This window comes from Drosophila hydei, unplaced genomic scaffold (genome assembly GCF_003285905.1).
Source record: "Drosophila hydei strain 15085-1641.00,03,60 unplaced genomic scaffold, DhydRS2 tig00008128-arrow-arrow-pilon, whole genome shotgun sequence".
NCBI lineage: Eukaryota > Metazoa > Arthropoda > Insecta > Diptera > Drosophilidae > Drosophila > Drosophila hydei.
In genome coordinates, this window is record NW_022045838.1 from 751,949 (window position 1) to 767,303 (window position 15,355).

Sequence of the window (15,355 nt, forward strand, 5' to 3'; positions counted from 1 at the left end):
CTAGACCTGCTCTCTATTGGTGTTGGTTACCTAGTTGTAGCTTAGATATTGCTCTTCGTTTGTAGACGTTGTTAACCTAATGCTAAAGAATCCTAACTAACTGTCATTTCATGCTGTCTTCCCAACCATTTGTAATCTACACACACTCACACACACATACAGATCGTAAGAAAGAAGAGGACCAGCAGCAGCAGCAGCATCCACGACCACGCTATAGCTCGCCCAGTGCACAGCGTACAAGCTCAACGCCACCTGGAAGACGTTTCAGCAACTCGGAGCTGTCGCCCAAGCGCAGCGTCAGCAGCGGCTTCAACTCGGATACTTCAAGACATACGCCACGATCGGCCTCGCAGCCAGCGGAGCTCATTGAGCGACGTCCGTTGGTGGCCACAGCCAATAATCTTCACATGAAGCAGAACCTGAGCGAGCTGCACTTTACAGGCGGACTTCTAAGTCCGCCCAAGGCCGAGTGCACATTGCACATGCGACCACGAAGCTCGACAATGTGCGCAGACGTTGAGCAAGAGAAGGGAAGCGGAGCCACCATGGACAAGCAACGTGATAATCTGACCAACCTGCAGCTGAGTCCCGTGCAAAAGCACAAGCTAACTGTAAGACTTCTATATATAGAATATATATATTTGGATTCATTTAAAAATCATATTTGCTTTCTTCTCTTTTAGCCGGAAGCCTCACCTTCGCCACGTCGCAGCGGTGATCGCGATAAATCAGCGAAACGTAAATCGAATCTGAATCGCTCATACAACGAGGAAGCCACCAAGGATAGCGGTAAGTGGGCCACCAAGCCAGACCAACGAAGTCAACCAGTGGAGCAGCAGTGTGGCAGAGGCGTGGCTAGCTCATCCAATTTTGGCATCGTTGTCAAGCTTGATTGCCCGCTGGCGATCGTGTAAAAGAAGCTGTTGCATCGTGGCAGCGCTCAGTGCAACGTTCGACGTATCGTGATCATCATGTGGCACGCAACTAGCAAACACATTCAATGCTTGCAACTGCATCAACTCGTATACCACGAAAGCTTCCTGATCGAATCTGTTATGCATACCGGCTGTTTCCAATATGTTAAACTGCTCCCACTGTCCAGTCGCATGTGTTTCTTTCATGTTTCTTGTTGCATTTACGATTTCGGTTCGCTGTGCGTTGCACTAACTGATGTTTCCTTTTTTGGCTTGCAGATGAGTCGTCGTCTATGCGTCGGCGACGACGTCGCGAACTGGGCATGGCTCGTCCACTGATGCCGGGGGATGATGAGTCGCTGCGAGAGCTTCTGCAGCAGCCACAATCACAGCCGAGGAGCTCCTGCAGCGAATCGGCATCCAAATCGGAATCGTTGCGTCTGGCACGCGGCTTAAGCCAAAAGCTAAACGAGCGCACCAAAACGGAGCTGGCCGAGATTAAGAAGATTGCCGAACAGGCGCAGGTGACAACCGGCCAACATGAGTCAGCCCTGCGACGCAGGAGCACGGATGAAGTGGCAGCCTCAACCTCCACACAGAACTCGCCACCTGCACCCAATCAGATTGTTTCCATACTGAAGAAGAAGGAGCACGCATTTGGCGAGTGCAACTCGAGCGCTTCCAGCAATGCATCGCCGGTGACATTCTCGGCCAACGTGCTGGACACTCCGCTGGCGACCAATAGCCGTAGCAAGCGTCAGGGCATACTGAAGAAACGATCGAGCCTCGATGAGTCTCGTTACTACTCTCGCTCCCATTCGCCCGATGAGCGAAGTATTTTGATCAAGTCGGCGCGTCGCAACTCGCTGGAGGAGGCGGGCATCACTCTTAGTTCTGGCCAGGCGCACGGCATCCTCAAGCAGAGCAGCTATGAGAGCACCAAAAGCGATGGCTGTCCATCGGCAAACGAGTCGCAGCCACATAGCATATTGAAGAAGAAAGACTCGCTGTCGACACCCTCGGATGGCGGCTCGCACATTTCGAAGCACGTTTCCATCTCGCAGGCGGTGACATTGGCCGCCGCTGAGCTGGCCGCGCATGATGGTAGCCTCGCTGGCATCGAGGACAGCGAGGAGCACGAGATTCGGCCCATACTCAAACAGGAAAGCACCTCCAGCGAGGAGGCAGCACGACCACCAAAGCCCATACTAAAGAAGAAATCGTTTGGCGAGGCGGACGAGCACGAGATTCGGCCCATACTCAAGAGCAGTCGCAAGAGCAGCCGCGAGGAATTCGATCTTAGTGAGGTGACTCCGGAAGCTAATGATACAATTGCCAATGATTCAAACACTATGCGTCCCATTTTGAAAACGGATTCACCCTCGAAGCGTCGCTCCCTTGGCTCCATGCAGCCTGCTCTGGAGGAGAGCGCAAATAGTTTGCTTAAGCGTCGCACGCGCTCCCTGGAGCGTCAGGATGCGCCGCCTGTCATGAATCTAGCTGCCGCCTTGGATGCCATAACCAACTCGCAGACGCCCGTCGACCTTGTGACAACGCCGTCGAACATCTCGGTGGCTGAACGAATCAAGCATATGGAAATGCTATCGACACCCCCAACATCCAGCACGGCTATCTCAGCTGGTCTGAACACCAGCTGGGAGTCGCCGCTGCAGCAAACAACGCAGTTGCCCGACTGCGGCGCCTCGCCCAAACTGTTGAAGCCCAGTGTTATACGCAGAGATCTCTACAAAGATCGCTTCAAGACGCAGCCCGTGACCAGCGAGGAGAAGAGCTTGTAAGTATGACAAAAGAGTAGAATGTGAATCTGGAATCTCTTAGCATCTCTCGGAATCTTGAGACCAGCTTGAGGAGCTCGCCAAGCGGTTTCTATTGAAGCCTGTCACAAATCGCATTTCACTTTGCTGTTGTCACCTTAAGCGGCTTATTGCTTGCCTAATTACCTGAGTGACCACTGAGGTCAGCTGGGCTGCAGAAAATGTACGTAAAAGGAGAAGGTTGCGATACTTGAGAGGGGCTTGAGTGGTTCGAGTGGCGGAACAGACGTGTCTATGGTGTGCCACTCACAGATTGATAACATTTCAATAAATTGAGAGCAATGTTTTGTGTTTCGTGTGAACGCAGGTTCATGCGCAAATGACCTTGGTAATAGCTATCTTTTGGCAATTAGTATAAACACGCCCAAGAGCTCTCATCACGCCCTTTTTCTGCGAATTCCCTATGTGTCGGCGCCAATGGCACGATCGTAAACCCCGTTTCCAGATAAGTGTACCGCTCGTTACTAACTAGTATTTTCGACTGCTCAAATAGTAGACGCAAGCGGAGACCGAACCGACACCTTCTATTTAACGGGGTTTTCATGTCAGCATTTTATGTGTTGGGGCTTTTTTTCTTTCTTTTACCGGCTGCGTTTGTTCCGTTTGCCACACCCCTCAAGGCGTATCCAGAAATTCTGACGAACAAAAGCTGATATTGGTCATAATATTCAGTGTTCAGTTTTTATATACCCTATCAAAAAGTCTTGCAATGAAGTTGTATGGACTTAGCTGTAGGAAGTGAATCTATAATATATATATATAATACATATATATATCTATAATATATATAATATATATATCTATAATATTTTAAAAAAAAATTATTTGGGGTTAGATCAAGGCAATGACGACTATAGGTTTAGAGTAATATTTCAGTTTAATATTTATCAATTCTATTTTATAAATTAAAAAAAAAAATTTCATACAAAAGTTTCGTACCTTCCAAACTGTTGAAGCTAGATTTTCAAATTGTACAACTTCCTCTTAAAATTTAGTGGTTTGAACGAGTATTATGCAGTGCATAATACTTCACAATTTCATTTGTCAAGCCACATACTATTTATGCCCAAATCAAGTCTCATTTATCCATACAGCCTCGAGCTCAGCTAGCTGTTAGAGTATTCAAGCTACGTCAACCATAAGAAAACTTCTTCTTTTTACTACTCTTTACCCTCCATAATATATTTTATATATGTCAGTTATCATGAATCAGCATATATACTTATATATATTCATATATCTATATATTCAAGTTTTACTATCTAGAGTATTCCAGCTTCGTCAATCATAAGAAAAAAGAGTCTCTTTTGTTACTACGCTTCGTAGTCTTCCACATTTGCATGTGCCGATCCGATTCGATGTATTGTCTATAGCTTTTGGCGACTGCCATTGTGATGCGAAATTTATGCCAGCCATATTTGCAATGCCTCCTGTAAAGGGGGTGCGGGGTGTGTCTTATGGGGATTCTCAAGGCCCGTCTTTAGTTTTTTAGAATTGTGAACGTGTCGCTTGGAACGTTGCATTCAGTTGGCTGTCGCATACGAAAGCGTCCACAGATATTTGCAACTTGGTTCGGTTAGTGATTGCTAAGGGTTGAGCGCTCTTCCTCTTCTCATGTTGTTTCAGCGGCGAAGCAGCGAAAGAATGTTTGAGGCGTATATCAGAAAACGGTAAATAGAAATAATAGAGAAATAGAAAAAGAACTGGAATTGGAAATGGCAATTGGCAAGCCATAAAAATTCAACGACTCTACGATAAGTGTTATACAAAAGGTGTGACGCGTTTTAATGGCCAACACTAGCTGGAATTGGCCAGATAACGTGTACGATGTCAAGGACCGTAGTAAATGTGTACCATATAGTAAATAGTACCAGTATTGTCTAATAGTTACGAAACTAAATAACTGATTGAAAACGATTAGATTATTGAATTGGCTTTGGTTGAGTACTTTGATATTTTTGGTGATTAAACTTCTGTAAAACCAATTTTTTATTGAGTTAAACCATTTGGGAATTACTAATGCAAAATTGAATCAAATTAACGACGGATCCCCAGTTTTCTGTAAATTTGTGACAATCTCTGCTCTTCTCTTACTAAAGAGAAAAGTGCGAGAATCCCAATGAAAACTTTACCTACAACAAAAACATTTTAAAATTGTGGAAAATAGAGAGAAAAGTAGCGTACGAAAATAAATGTGCGTGTGTGTGTGTGTTTGTTTGTTTGTTTGTATATGTGTATGTATGCAGACCATGGGCAATAAAAAGAAAACAAAGCTGAAAATAATTTAAATTTTGCTGTGGCCGCTACGGCAGAGCCGTCAACGCCGACGTCGACTGCAGCTGCGACTGCGACTGGGGCAGAGGCGCCGTTGATCGTCGGCTTCGCTTTGCCCACTTTGTTTTTACAAATTTTGCGCTCAGTTGCTCGCGATCGCCTTTTCAATTTTCAACGGGGCCGCTCCGGCTAAAAATTTGTTTTTCATTTCGGGAAAATCTATTTGAAATGTATGTGTGTGCGTGTGTGTGTGCCAAGTGTTTGCCTTTACAATACATAAAGAGAATAAATAAATAGTAAATCGTTATAACAAAAAAAGCCAACTGATAAAAAATATCAAATCTATCGGCTCTTGGTTCTTATCAGCCGTCGCATAGGTAAAAGAAACTCACCAAATCTATCAGTTTCCAAGCACCGGTCTCTCGAAGCTGTCGCCAGTTGCTTTAGACACCGGTTATCGGGCGGTAGTACCCATAGACAGACAGACAGAGAGAGAGAGGTAGAGATAGAGAGAGGAAGTCGCTTCTCACCTGCTAAAAAGCGCGTGTTAATCGTTGCCATCGGTAGTTATTACATATAACCAAATGGAAAAGCTTTAGCACAAAACATTTCGTAATGTTCTAAAAATAAATCCATGGAAATTGTGCACTCAAATGGAAATATATATAAATTCCCCCACGAAATAATACAAAAATAAATCAACAAATTTTCGTGAAATTTGCACATCCAAAAAAACATTTCAAAATTATTTTTCCAATTTTTAGTGAACTACCAAAGTGCAAAATTGAACAATATTATTGGGTCAGAGACTGAAAAGTGTGGTTAACAGTGGTTCTAGTATTAGTCGAAAATTAGTGAAATATCAGTTTGTTCTATATATGTGTGTGTGCTCTATATATGTGTGCAAAATATATATATGCAAAAAAGATCGATATATATCTAAATATCGTCGACAGCTGTTTGGCTTTTATCACATTTGTTTTTTATTAGGCATCTTTTCTTTGCTCTCTTTAGAATAAGCTCTCTTTTTCTCTCTTTGCCCACTGTTCAAATCCAATTAGTATATTTCTTTTTTAGGTTTATTATACTTTGTTTATTTATAGTTCGTTCGGGTTTTTCTCCTGTAAAAAATGCGGCTAATGTTTTGTTTAGTAGCTAAACTGAAAGCAGCATATATCGGGGCTGAAAAGCTGAACAAGTTGCCAATGAGCTGCTTAATTTAGCTGTATAATTTGAATTACACTCTCATCCTGATCCGAGTATGATCTTCTTTCTGACTAAGCTATAATGGTGCATAAACACAGTCATTTCGCTTTCAGCTAAAAAAAACTTTGCAGCTAATTATTGCAGTAAATTGGCTCAGCTCAACTTTTACCTGAGGGTTGTCAATCAAATTTCACCATAAAATAAAAAACGTGCGTAATTAGCGTAGGGAAAAATTAGTTTGTCTATAATTATGATTGCCCCTAATTGCGCATTGTTCAAAGATCTCAGATAGATAGAGAGAGAGAGAGAGAGTTAGAGCGACAGATAGAGAGAGAGAGAGGGAGTTAGAGTTGGAGCTAGAAAAAGAGCAACTTTGAGAGACAAAGAAAGAAATATAGAAATAAAGAAGACCGTAAGAGATAGAGTGCGAAGATAGAAATATGATAGAGAGATGATAGAGAGATGATATAGAAAAGATTGAGAGATGATAGAGAGATGATAGAGAGATGTAGAGAGATGATAGAGAGATGGTAGAGAGATGATAGAGAGATGATAGAGAGATGATAGAGAGATGATAGAGAGATGATATAGAGATGATAGAGAGGTGCTAGAGAGGTGCTAGAGAGGTGCTAGAGAGGTGCTAGAGAGATTACAGAGAGATGATAGACAGATGGTAGAGAAAGAGAAAGAGGAGGGATAGAGAATAATGAGAGATAGAGAGAAAGCAGAGAGTTAAGATATAGAAGAAAATAGGCATAGAGAGAAAGAAGGATAAGAGAGATATAAATGAATTAAGAGATTGTCACATGAAGAGCCACAAGATAGTGAGCGGCAGCGAGAAAATGAGAGGAGAGAGAATCGTGGAAATGAAGGTTTTGATACAAAGATATACGGGACGTGGCGAACCCAAAGACTTCTAATATATTCTTTTGATTGTTATAAATTTGATAATAAATTTCTATTAAATATAATCCCTCAATTCATACTCGTTGACTTGCAGCTTTAAAGCAAACACCACGCCATTTGACATCTCGGCAACGTCGGCTTTTAAGCCCACGAAACCATTGGAAATCCATCAGCACAAGCTACATCAACAGCAGAGTCAGCCGTTAATCTCGCCCATCACTGGACAACCGCTGAGCCACGTGCCAGCACCGCTGCTGCTCTCCTCATCGACCCACTCGACGGCCGGCAATTCTTTCGGCTTGGCACGTAGCTCCACGCAGCCACGACTGCATCAGCGTACAGTCGCAGGTACTCCGGCACCGACACCGGTCAACTCCTCGCTCAGCTTGATCCAGCAGCATTCGGTCAGCGACAGCATCAACGCCAGCATAAGCGAACAGCTGACATTATCTGTGGGCAACAACGACTCTGAGCACGTCTTTGAGATGTCCGGCATAGACAATGACTCGGCCATACAGTCGCTGAGCGAAGACACCTCCACGACCACCCAGTCGAGCGTTGGAGTGGGCGTGACTCGCAGCAACAGTGTCCGTGCTCGAGCCAGTATGTTCCAGCAGCTGCAGGAGCAATCGCGCAGCCGAAGGGAGGCGGCCGGTAAAGAGCCGTTGGCATCGCAGTCGCGCTCATTGGCCAGCAGTCAAGGTGAGTACAACTGCAACAACAACAGCAACAACTACAACTACAACAGCGCAGACAGTCCACAAATATCATCAACAAAACAGAAATTAGCATTAGCCCATTAACAGTGAAAGAGTGGAGAGGCACAGTTGACAGGGGGGAACCAACTGCGAACTTTATTCGCCATTGGAGCAGCGATGCGTAAAGCAACAAAAACAACAATAACAAAAGACAGTTACGTTTAATACGAGTTCGTAGTAGCAGCTACTAGAGTTGATGTGGTTCAGTGTGAACAGGTTAAAAGAACCGGTTCTAGAGCCCAGCTTAAAGCGTTAGAAAGTAGCGAATTCTAAACATTTTTTTGCACATTTATTTTATTTAGAAATTATACCATTTCTAATTGCACCTGAGCAGGTGACTTACCTCGAGTAAATCTGTAAATTGAATTAACAGCTGGGCTGTAATCTAAACTACTTGTGTTTTAGTTAGTCTCAGATGCTTAAAATCTGGATCTCGTGACTGAATTCAGTTCAATGGAATCACTCCCCTGAACTCCATTGAGTACTATTAATAAGGAACAGTCCGGATATATAGGTGACTAATGATCGTCGAATGGCATCAGATAGTTTATATAAGATACTCCTTAATATGTATCAAATCAACTTACTCAGTTGAACCAGTTCACTTTCTTGAACTAGTCATTGCGTTATATATATATATACATAAACAAAATATTCTTTGTATAAGCTTCACAGTGTTTGATATGGCAATGGGTTTCGGTCTGGTCAGCACGCCGATTCAGTGAACGCTCTATGGGCGACACTTCATAGACAACATATATATATATATTTATGTATTTTGCAAGCGTGTTGTAGTGGCAATTCCATTGTGGCCGGCATGGTTGTTGTCCAAGTTAATAAGCTGTAAAATGTGTGTCACTTGCTCAACATTCACCTGCTCTCCGTTCCCCACACCTTTCCACTGCACACACACTAGTCTGGCAATCAGTCACTAATTGAGGTTTGGGTAACAAAAGCGAAGGGAAAAGGGTAGAGAGCAGCAGCAGGCTTGATAAGTTTCAGTCTCAGTAAACATAACTCTTATGTTTACAATATCATTTGAAGAGTGCTTTGAGTGTTGTGTCGAAAATTACAATAATATAATATGAAAATATGGAGTCAATTCATAGTACACAAGTCAGTTTTAAAAAAAATTTACAGTTCCAAGTTGTGATCAATGTATTAATGAAATTAGATTGTAAAGAATGTAAGTGCGTACGAGATGGCAAGAGCGTAGCTTCATATAATGTTAAATTTTAATGAAATGAATGCTAATCCACTATTTCTCTCCTTGTCTCTCTCTTCTGCCCCAGCAACTTTTCAACAATCGCCGCCGCCGCCGCCGATGGCAGCAACCGAAGCTGCTGTTGCTAGCTCGCACAATTCTTTTAGCGACGAGGCGCCGAGTACACCAAATACAACACAGGATACTACCGATGCTGACTTCGGTAAGTACCAGCAGCGCACGCACACACACAAAGTGGGAGAGCAAAGCGAACAGCACAGCAAAAGCTGAGAGCGGAGAGCCATTCATTGCATGCGCTCGCACTCTGTCTTACGCTCTAACTGCTGCTGTTCCTGACTCTCTCGCTCGTTTAGTACATGTTTACGTTTCATTTGTGCTCTCTTTTGTTTTGCGTTCCTGCAGTGCAATTTGCCAATAACAAATAAATGCATATTGAATGTTGTTCTTGTTGTTGTGACTCTCTTTAAGTGTAAGTTAAATATTTGTTGATGTTGTTGCCATTTCTTTCATTTCATATGCGTTTAACTAATTGCATTTTGCCCTGCTCCAATCAATTGGCAGTGAGGACTTTAAAAAAAATATCGCCATAAAAAGTGAATTGAACAACAGCAAGACTCAAGAAAAAACATATTTATAATTATATTCTTGGCATGCATTTTGAATTTTTATGTTTATCTAACAAAATATTTAACACTAGATAGCTGTTGCTGCTGCTGTTGTTGTTGTTGTTGTTGTTGTTGTTGCCGCATGACGCATGCAACAAATAATAAAATTCATACACATTTCTTTTTACACATTTTTTATGTAATTAATTATACGCCACGTGAGCTTCGATTTTCATTTTGATATTCAACTGCATTTACTACTTTTTTCCTTTGGATTTAAAATTTTTCAATTGCATAGATTATTCGTTAGCTTTTAGTTAATTTAATTAAGCGTTCATAATTGCATAGCTGATTTTATTTACCCAGTTTTGGATGAGTTGTGCTTCCTCTTTATATATTTTTGACATAGCTGTGTCAGTGTGTCTATGGTATATATATAAATAGGTAGCCTGCGTGAGTGTGTTATGTACTTGGTATATTGTGCGAATGTGTTATACTGGAGCATAACTAACTGATATACTGAGTGTGAATATATTATACCACGTGTATACTATGCGTTAATGTGTTATACTTGAGCATGAGTAACTGGTATACTGGTGTGAGTGTGTTATACGTCAACCATATGCCATATGTAAATGGTATACTTATTTGGCGTGAATCTGTTATTCTACTCACTAGTAGACTGCGTGAGTGTTCTACTATATCATTTCCGTAGAAATACCCTTTTCACAAGAATTGCCATTATATAACTATTTTGGATAGTAATGTCCCTCGCAGCAGTAGCACAGTCATTGACCTGAAACATTATTAGCTCGTTCCTCATGCCAATTCATCGACTAATTCTGTGGTTATTTGTTGCTATTATTTGAATGCGACTCACTCGCCGCTAAGTAAGATTTTCAGTCTCGGAATTTCTGGTTAGTTAGGCTAACAAAGCGCACAAAGGGAAAGAAGAAAATCGAAAGCTGCGCTGAAAATGAAAACCAAAACGAAAACGAAAACGAAAAGCAGCATTTGACAGAGGCAGAATAAAGAAAGAATCAGCTAGGCGACACAAAAGGCAAACACATGACATATCATCAACCAGACAAACACAAATAAAAATTACAAAAAAAATATATATATAAATTTCCATACAAATTGTATACAAAAAAAAGAAAAAAAAAAAAAAAGAAAAAAGTCACCAATGCTAACTTTCTAAGGGGCCAGGCAATAGCTGATGAAGAAACCAGAGCAAATCAGAGATTCCACTTGAGAGGCTGTGGTCAGTGTTTAGCGGTCGATAAAAGCGTACGAACGTACAACGACAAATGCTTATCGCGCAACTAAAACAGCAACAGCAACAGCAACAGCAACAACAACAACAAAAGCAACAGCAACAAGTGATAAAAACCCGCAGCGCAGTTCGGCAACAACTTTTGTCGCCAGCTGACACTTGTCGCAGCAGCAAGAACAACGAAGAGCAGCAGCAGTAAATCTATATAGCATATATCCTTAAAAACAAGTCCAATAAGAGAGTACAATGATGCGTAAGTCAAGTGCCACGCCCAATGTCCTTAGAGCGAACGTACGAACAATGCTTGACCAACTCCTTCCACAGAACCATCATCGTTGTCGCTGGCCGAACGCCTCGCCTTCTTTAGCAGCCTGTGCGAGAGCGCTGCCTGCGGCAGTGGTGGTGCCACTGCTGCCAGTGGTGGCGCTCGCCTCTCCAGTCGCCCCAACAGCAGTTGCAACTCACGCAGCCCGCCCATGGATCATCTGCAACGCAGCAGCACTGTAAGCAGCAGTGAATGCGTAACGCCCACACCCATGGAATGCTCGCCTATCATCAATGAGCTCAAACAGGAGCAGCAACAAACGGGGCCACAGCAGCAGGAGCAGCCACAGCAGCAGCAGGAGCAGCAAATGGAGCAGGAGCTGGAGCGTACGCACAACGGCTTCCATCAGTTGAGTCGTTCTGCCACCGCGCCCAATCCCTCCTCCGCAGCGTCTGTGTTAACAACTAAACCAAAAACAACAACAGCGACGACGCCATTGCTAAATGATGTGCCGCCGGCAACGCGCCGTGTGCGGGTGCGCACTGTGGGCAAATTGGTGCTGCCGGCCACGTTCCTCAGTGATCGAAGCAACAAGGGCAACAATAGCAGCTATCGCAGCAGCTGCATCGGACGATTGCAAACTTTGGAGGACACACACATATCGATGGGTGTGCGTACCATAGGCAAGATCAAATCCCCCTTCATCGAGCAGCAGCACCAACAGCAGCAAGAACAGCCGCAGCAGCAGAGCAAAGCAGCGAAAATGGAACAACAAAAGTACAGCAATGGGGCCAGCGACAGCGGCTCAGACTCTGGCAAAGAGAATCAGGCGTCCAATCAACAGAAGCCGCCGCCAGAGGAACAGCTAAAGCAACAGCAGCAGCAGCAGCAGCAGCAGCAGCAACCGCTTGAGTTGCATCAGAAGCTGTCTCACTTCTCGCAGATCACCGTGCAACAGGTGGCGCCGCAGCAAAACATCAATCGCCGCCATACCACAGAGCTGTCCGGCAGTCCAGTTGCCACCGTTTGCATGGCCAGCAATGCAGCGCTGAAACGCTCAAAGGTAAACGAACGCTATGCCAAATACTTTGGCCTGAACGAGAGCGACAAATCGACAAAGACGCGGCTCAAGGCGGAGGCGCTCAACGAGCATGTGCGTCTGCCAGCTGCCCAGAGCAACGGCAGCAGCAACACTAGCAGCAGGGGCAACAGCAACAGCAGCATCAACAGCAGCATCAGCGACAGCAACAGCAACAGCAGCAACTCCAGCGCGGTGCAGCGACGTCGCGAGCAGCTGAAGCGAACACGCGCCATGTCCATGGAGACATCGGTGAGCGATGGCGGCTCGATTAGTCCAACGGCGATGCCGAGTGCGAAGCGAGCCCATTCGCCCGCCAACAGTTGCAGCCGGATTGCCAGCTATGAGGACATCGTGATTACGCAGGACGAGCTGCATGCGGCTGGTCAGGAATTTAGACGACTGTGTGGCGAGATTTTGGGCACATGAAAAATTGTAAATTTTTTGGCTAAACTACATAAAATTTCACAAATTTTTCGATATGTGTTTTCCCAGTGCCCTGGGAAAGCAGCATGAAAATTTCACTTACGTTTGGCATTTTCTTTCAAATTATTGCGCTCTTCGGATGCAGCGTGAGCGTTTCTCTTCTCCTTTTGGAAAAAAAGAATGTGCTCAATGTGATTTCTGTAGCTGATATTGGTAGATGCGCTCCCGCTCTCTTGCTCCACACCTGAAACGAATCGAATTATCAAATCCATAAATAAAAACAAAATAAAGCATTTCCACAAAACGAAACGATAACTAAATAGTTGTATTCAGATATATTATTATTTCCAGTTGAATCAAGTTATAATAGCTTATACATAGAGAGAGGCAAAGAGATATTTAAGCCAGGGTCGGAGCACTTCCAGTAATAAACAGTTATTAATTATGTTAATTATATATATACCTATATATCTATATACATATTCCATTCGATATAGTGTGCAACTACTTGTGTGTGCTTATTTATGCGTTTTTTATTAATTATTTAAATATAAACGAATTGTACCTTAAACGGCATTAATTACATACATATTTAACTATATTTAATTGTATTATTTATGCAAATTGTTAATGAGTAAATAAATGAAACAGTTGCGTAAAGATCATGTGAGCAATCACTTGGAACTCCATTTGGCTGAGTAAGTACTTAAGCACGCCTCTCTATGCACTTCTCATGGCTGCATGAACCTATGTTTCGAGCATGCAGTTGACTATTTTTGCCTGAACTTTGATTTAGACATTGCTTGAAATGCTTTTTAGTATTGTATATATATTTGTATATGCGAGGGTAGCTTGAAAAGTATTTGACTTATCAGCAAATCAGCCTCGGTCCATCCTTGCATTTATATAAAAACTCTAATTTACTTCTCCTCCTGCAGCTAAGCCCGCTGATGCTCCCAAGAGCATATTGAAGTGTGGCAAACCCTTGGGCATGGGCCTGCTCATGGGTCGCGGCCGCATGCCCATTGATCTGAATGCCGAGCTAAAGAATCGCCTGCAGCGCTCCACTCATGCCACCGTTTCGAATCTGCGCAAGTCGGCGACGACGGCGAATGCGACGCGCGATGAGACGGACCATGCGGCTGCAGCGAATCCTCAACGCAATTTGGCCCAAATACTGCGCAATGTGTCCAAGGAGAATGCCACGCCCACGTCGACGCATCACGACGATGCCGTTAATCTGGTGCGCAATCTGACGTCCATAGGCGCGCCGCGTCTTAGCGCCGACTCAGCTGCGGGCAGCAACAACTGCGCGTCGGCATCCGAGGGCGAAAGCTCCGGCGGACGTGAGATCGATGCGATAATCAAGAATAGCGCCGTGGCTAGAAGGCGACGACAGCAGCAGCTGCAGCAACAGCAGCAGCAGCAGCAGCCAGATGGGTGAGTCCTTGTCCAAGCTGGAGTGTTTTTGCCCTGTGCCGTGCGCTGTTAATGTATTAACCGTTATGCTATACATGTGTATTACACACACACACACACACACAGAGTGTCATGCTTGCATCAGTGTGTGCGCTGTTAACCGTTAGCTACTAACCTACTTGATAAGCAGCCATAATATACATATGTATGTGCACATATATTCACACACACACAGACACAGACAGTGTTATACTTGCATTAGTGTGCGCGTGTGTGTGTGCATCTCAAGACTGGTTCCACGTATGCAAAATTTATACATACAGAGTTAAAAACAAACGAAATACGTTTTACACCTAAGCAACATATTTAGTACGTACAAGCTGCTCGACTGTAGTATACCCTGTAATTGGACGCGTAAAGTTCTAACTTCGGTTCATGTTTCCATATTACAACATAACTTTTTCTATTCTGTCTGTGTTAAGCAATAACTTTTCTATACTGATAAAAGAACAATTATTTCAATGCAAAGAAACAATAAACGTTTCCTTGACAAAGTGAAGCCAATTGCTAGATGTTATTATTGGCGACCAGTGCAGCCACCGCAACAGACACAACAACAACAACGGCAACAATATAAAAGTCAACTGCAAGTGCTGTACCAACAACAACAACAACAACAACCACAGCAAACTTTGTTCAACAAAAACTAAAGCGATACAAAATATATATACAAAAAAAAAAGAATTGTTTATCGACTAGTCAATAAGTGCAATTTGCATTGCTTACTAAATAATATACAACATGAACAAAATATCTATATTTATTTATGGAAAAACTTCTTAAATAAGTAAAAAAAACTACATTTGCCACATATTTTTTGCGTGACACTGAAATAATAAATATTAATAATAAAGTTGACAAAAATCCCAATTAACTGTAGTTTTGTTTACAACTAATCCTGCTGTATTAATCTGCATGCTCGTTAAAGCTTAAATTAAAATTTGAAAAGCGCGCGCTCTAAGTGTAAGTGGCATCACTTGCAAAACGACGCTGTGGCAGCGCTGCTTATGTTAACTATGCGCATGCCTGAACGTTCATTACATTTTGTATTCCACTTTAAAAAGCGCGCGCACAAAAATCAGCTGACAACGCTTACAGATGTTTCAGG

General features: G+C 43.2%; 1 protein-coding gene across 9 annotated transcripts in view; it reads left to right on the forward strand.

The window, feature by feature from the left end:
* LOC111597740 (supervillin) overlaps positions 1-15,355 on the forward strand; it is a 113,082-nt gene that overhangs the window by 64,379 nt on the left and 33,348 nt on the right. For 4 of the 9 annotated variants that reach the window (XM_030225267.1, XM_030225268.1, XM_030225269.1 and 1 more), the window contains 6 exons: positions 163-611; positions 684-789; positions 1,194-2,709; positions 7,230-7,837; positions 9,186-9,320; positions 13,707-14,208. In XM_030225267.1, coding sequence (XP_030081127.1) covers positions 163-611; positions 684-789; positions 1,194-2,709; positions 7,230-7,837; positions 9,186-9,320; positions 13,707-14,208 — 3,316 coding nt within the window. Of the gene's footprint in view, positions 1-162; positions 612-683; positions 790-1,193; positions 2,710-4,091; positions 4,420-5,468; positions 5,523-7,229; positions 7,838-9,185; positions 9,321-11,323; positions 13,084-13,706; positions 14,209-14,716; positions 14,977-15,355 lie in introns of those variants that run through there. The other 5 variants (XM_030225270.1, XM_023312589.2, XM_030225271.1 and 2 more) reach the window with 4 other exon arrangements.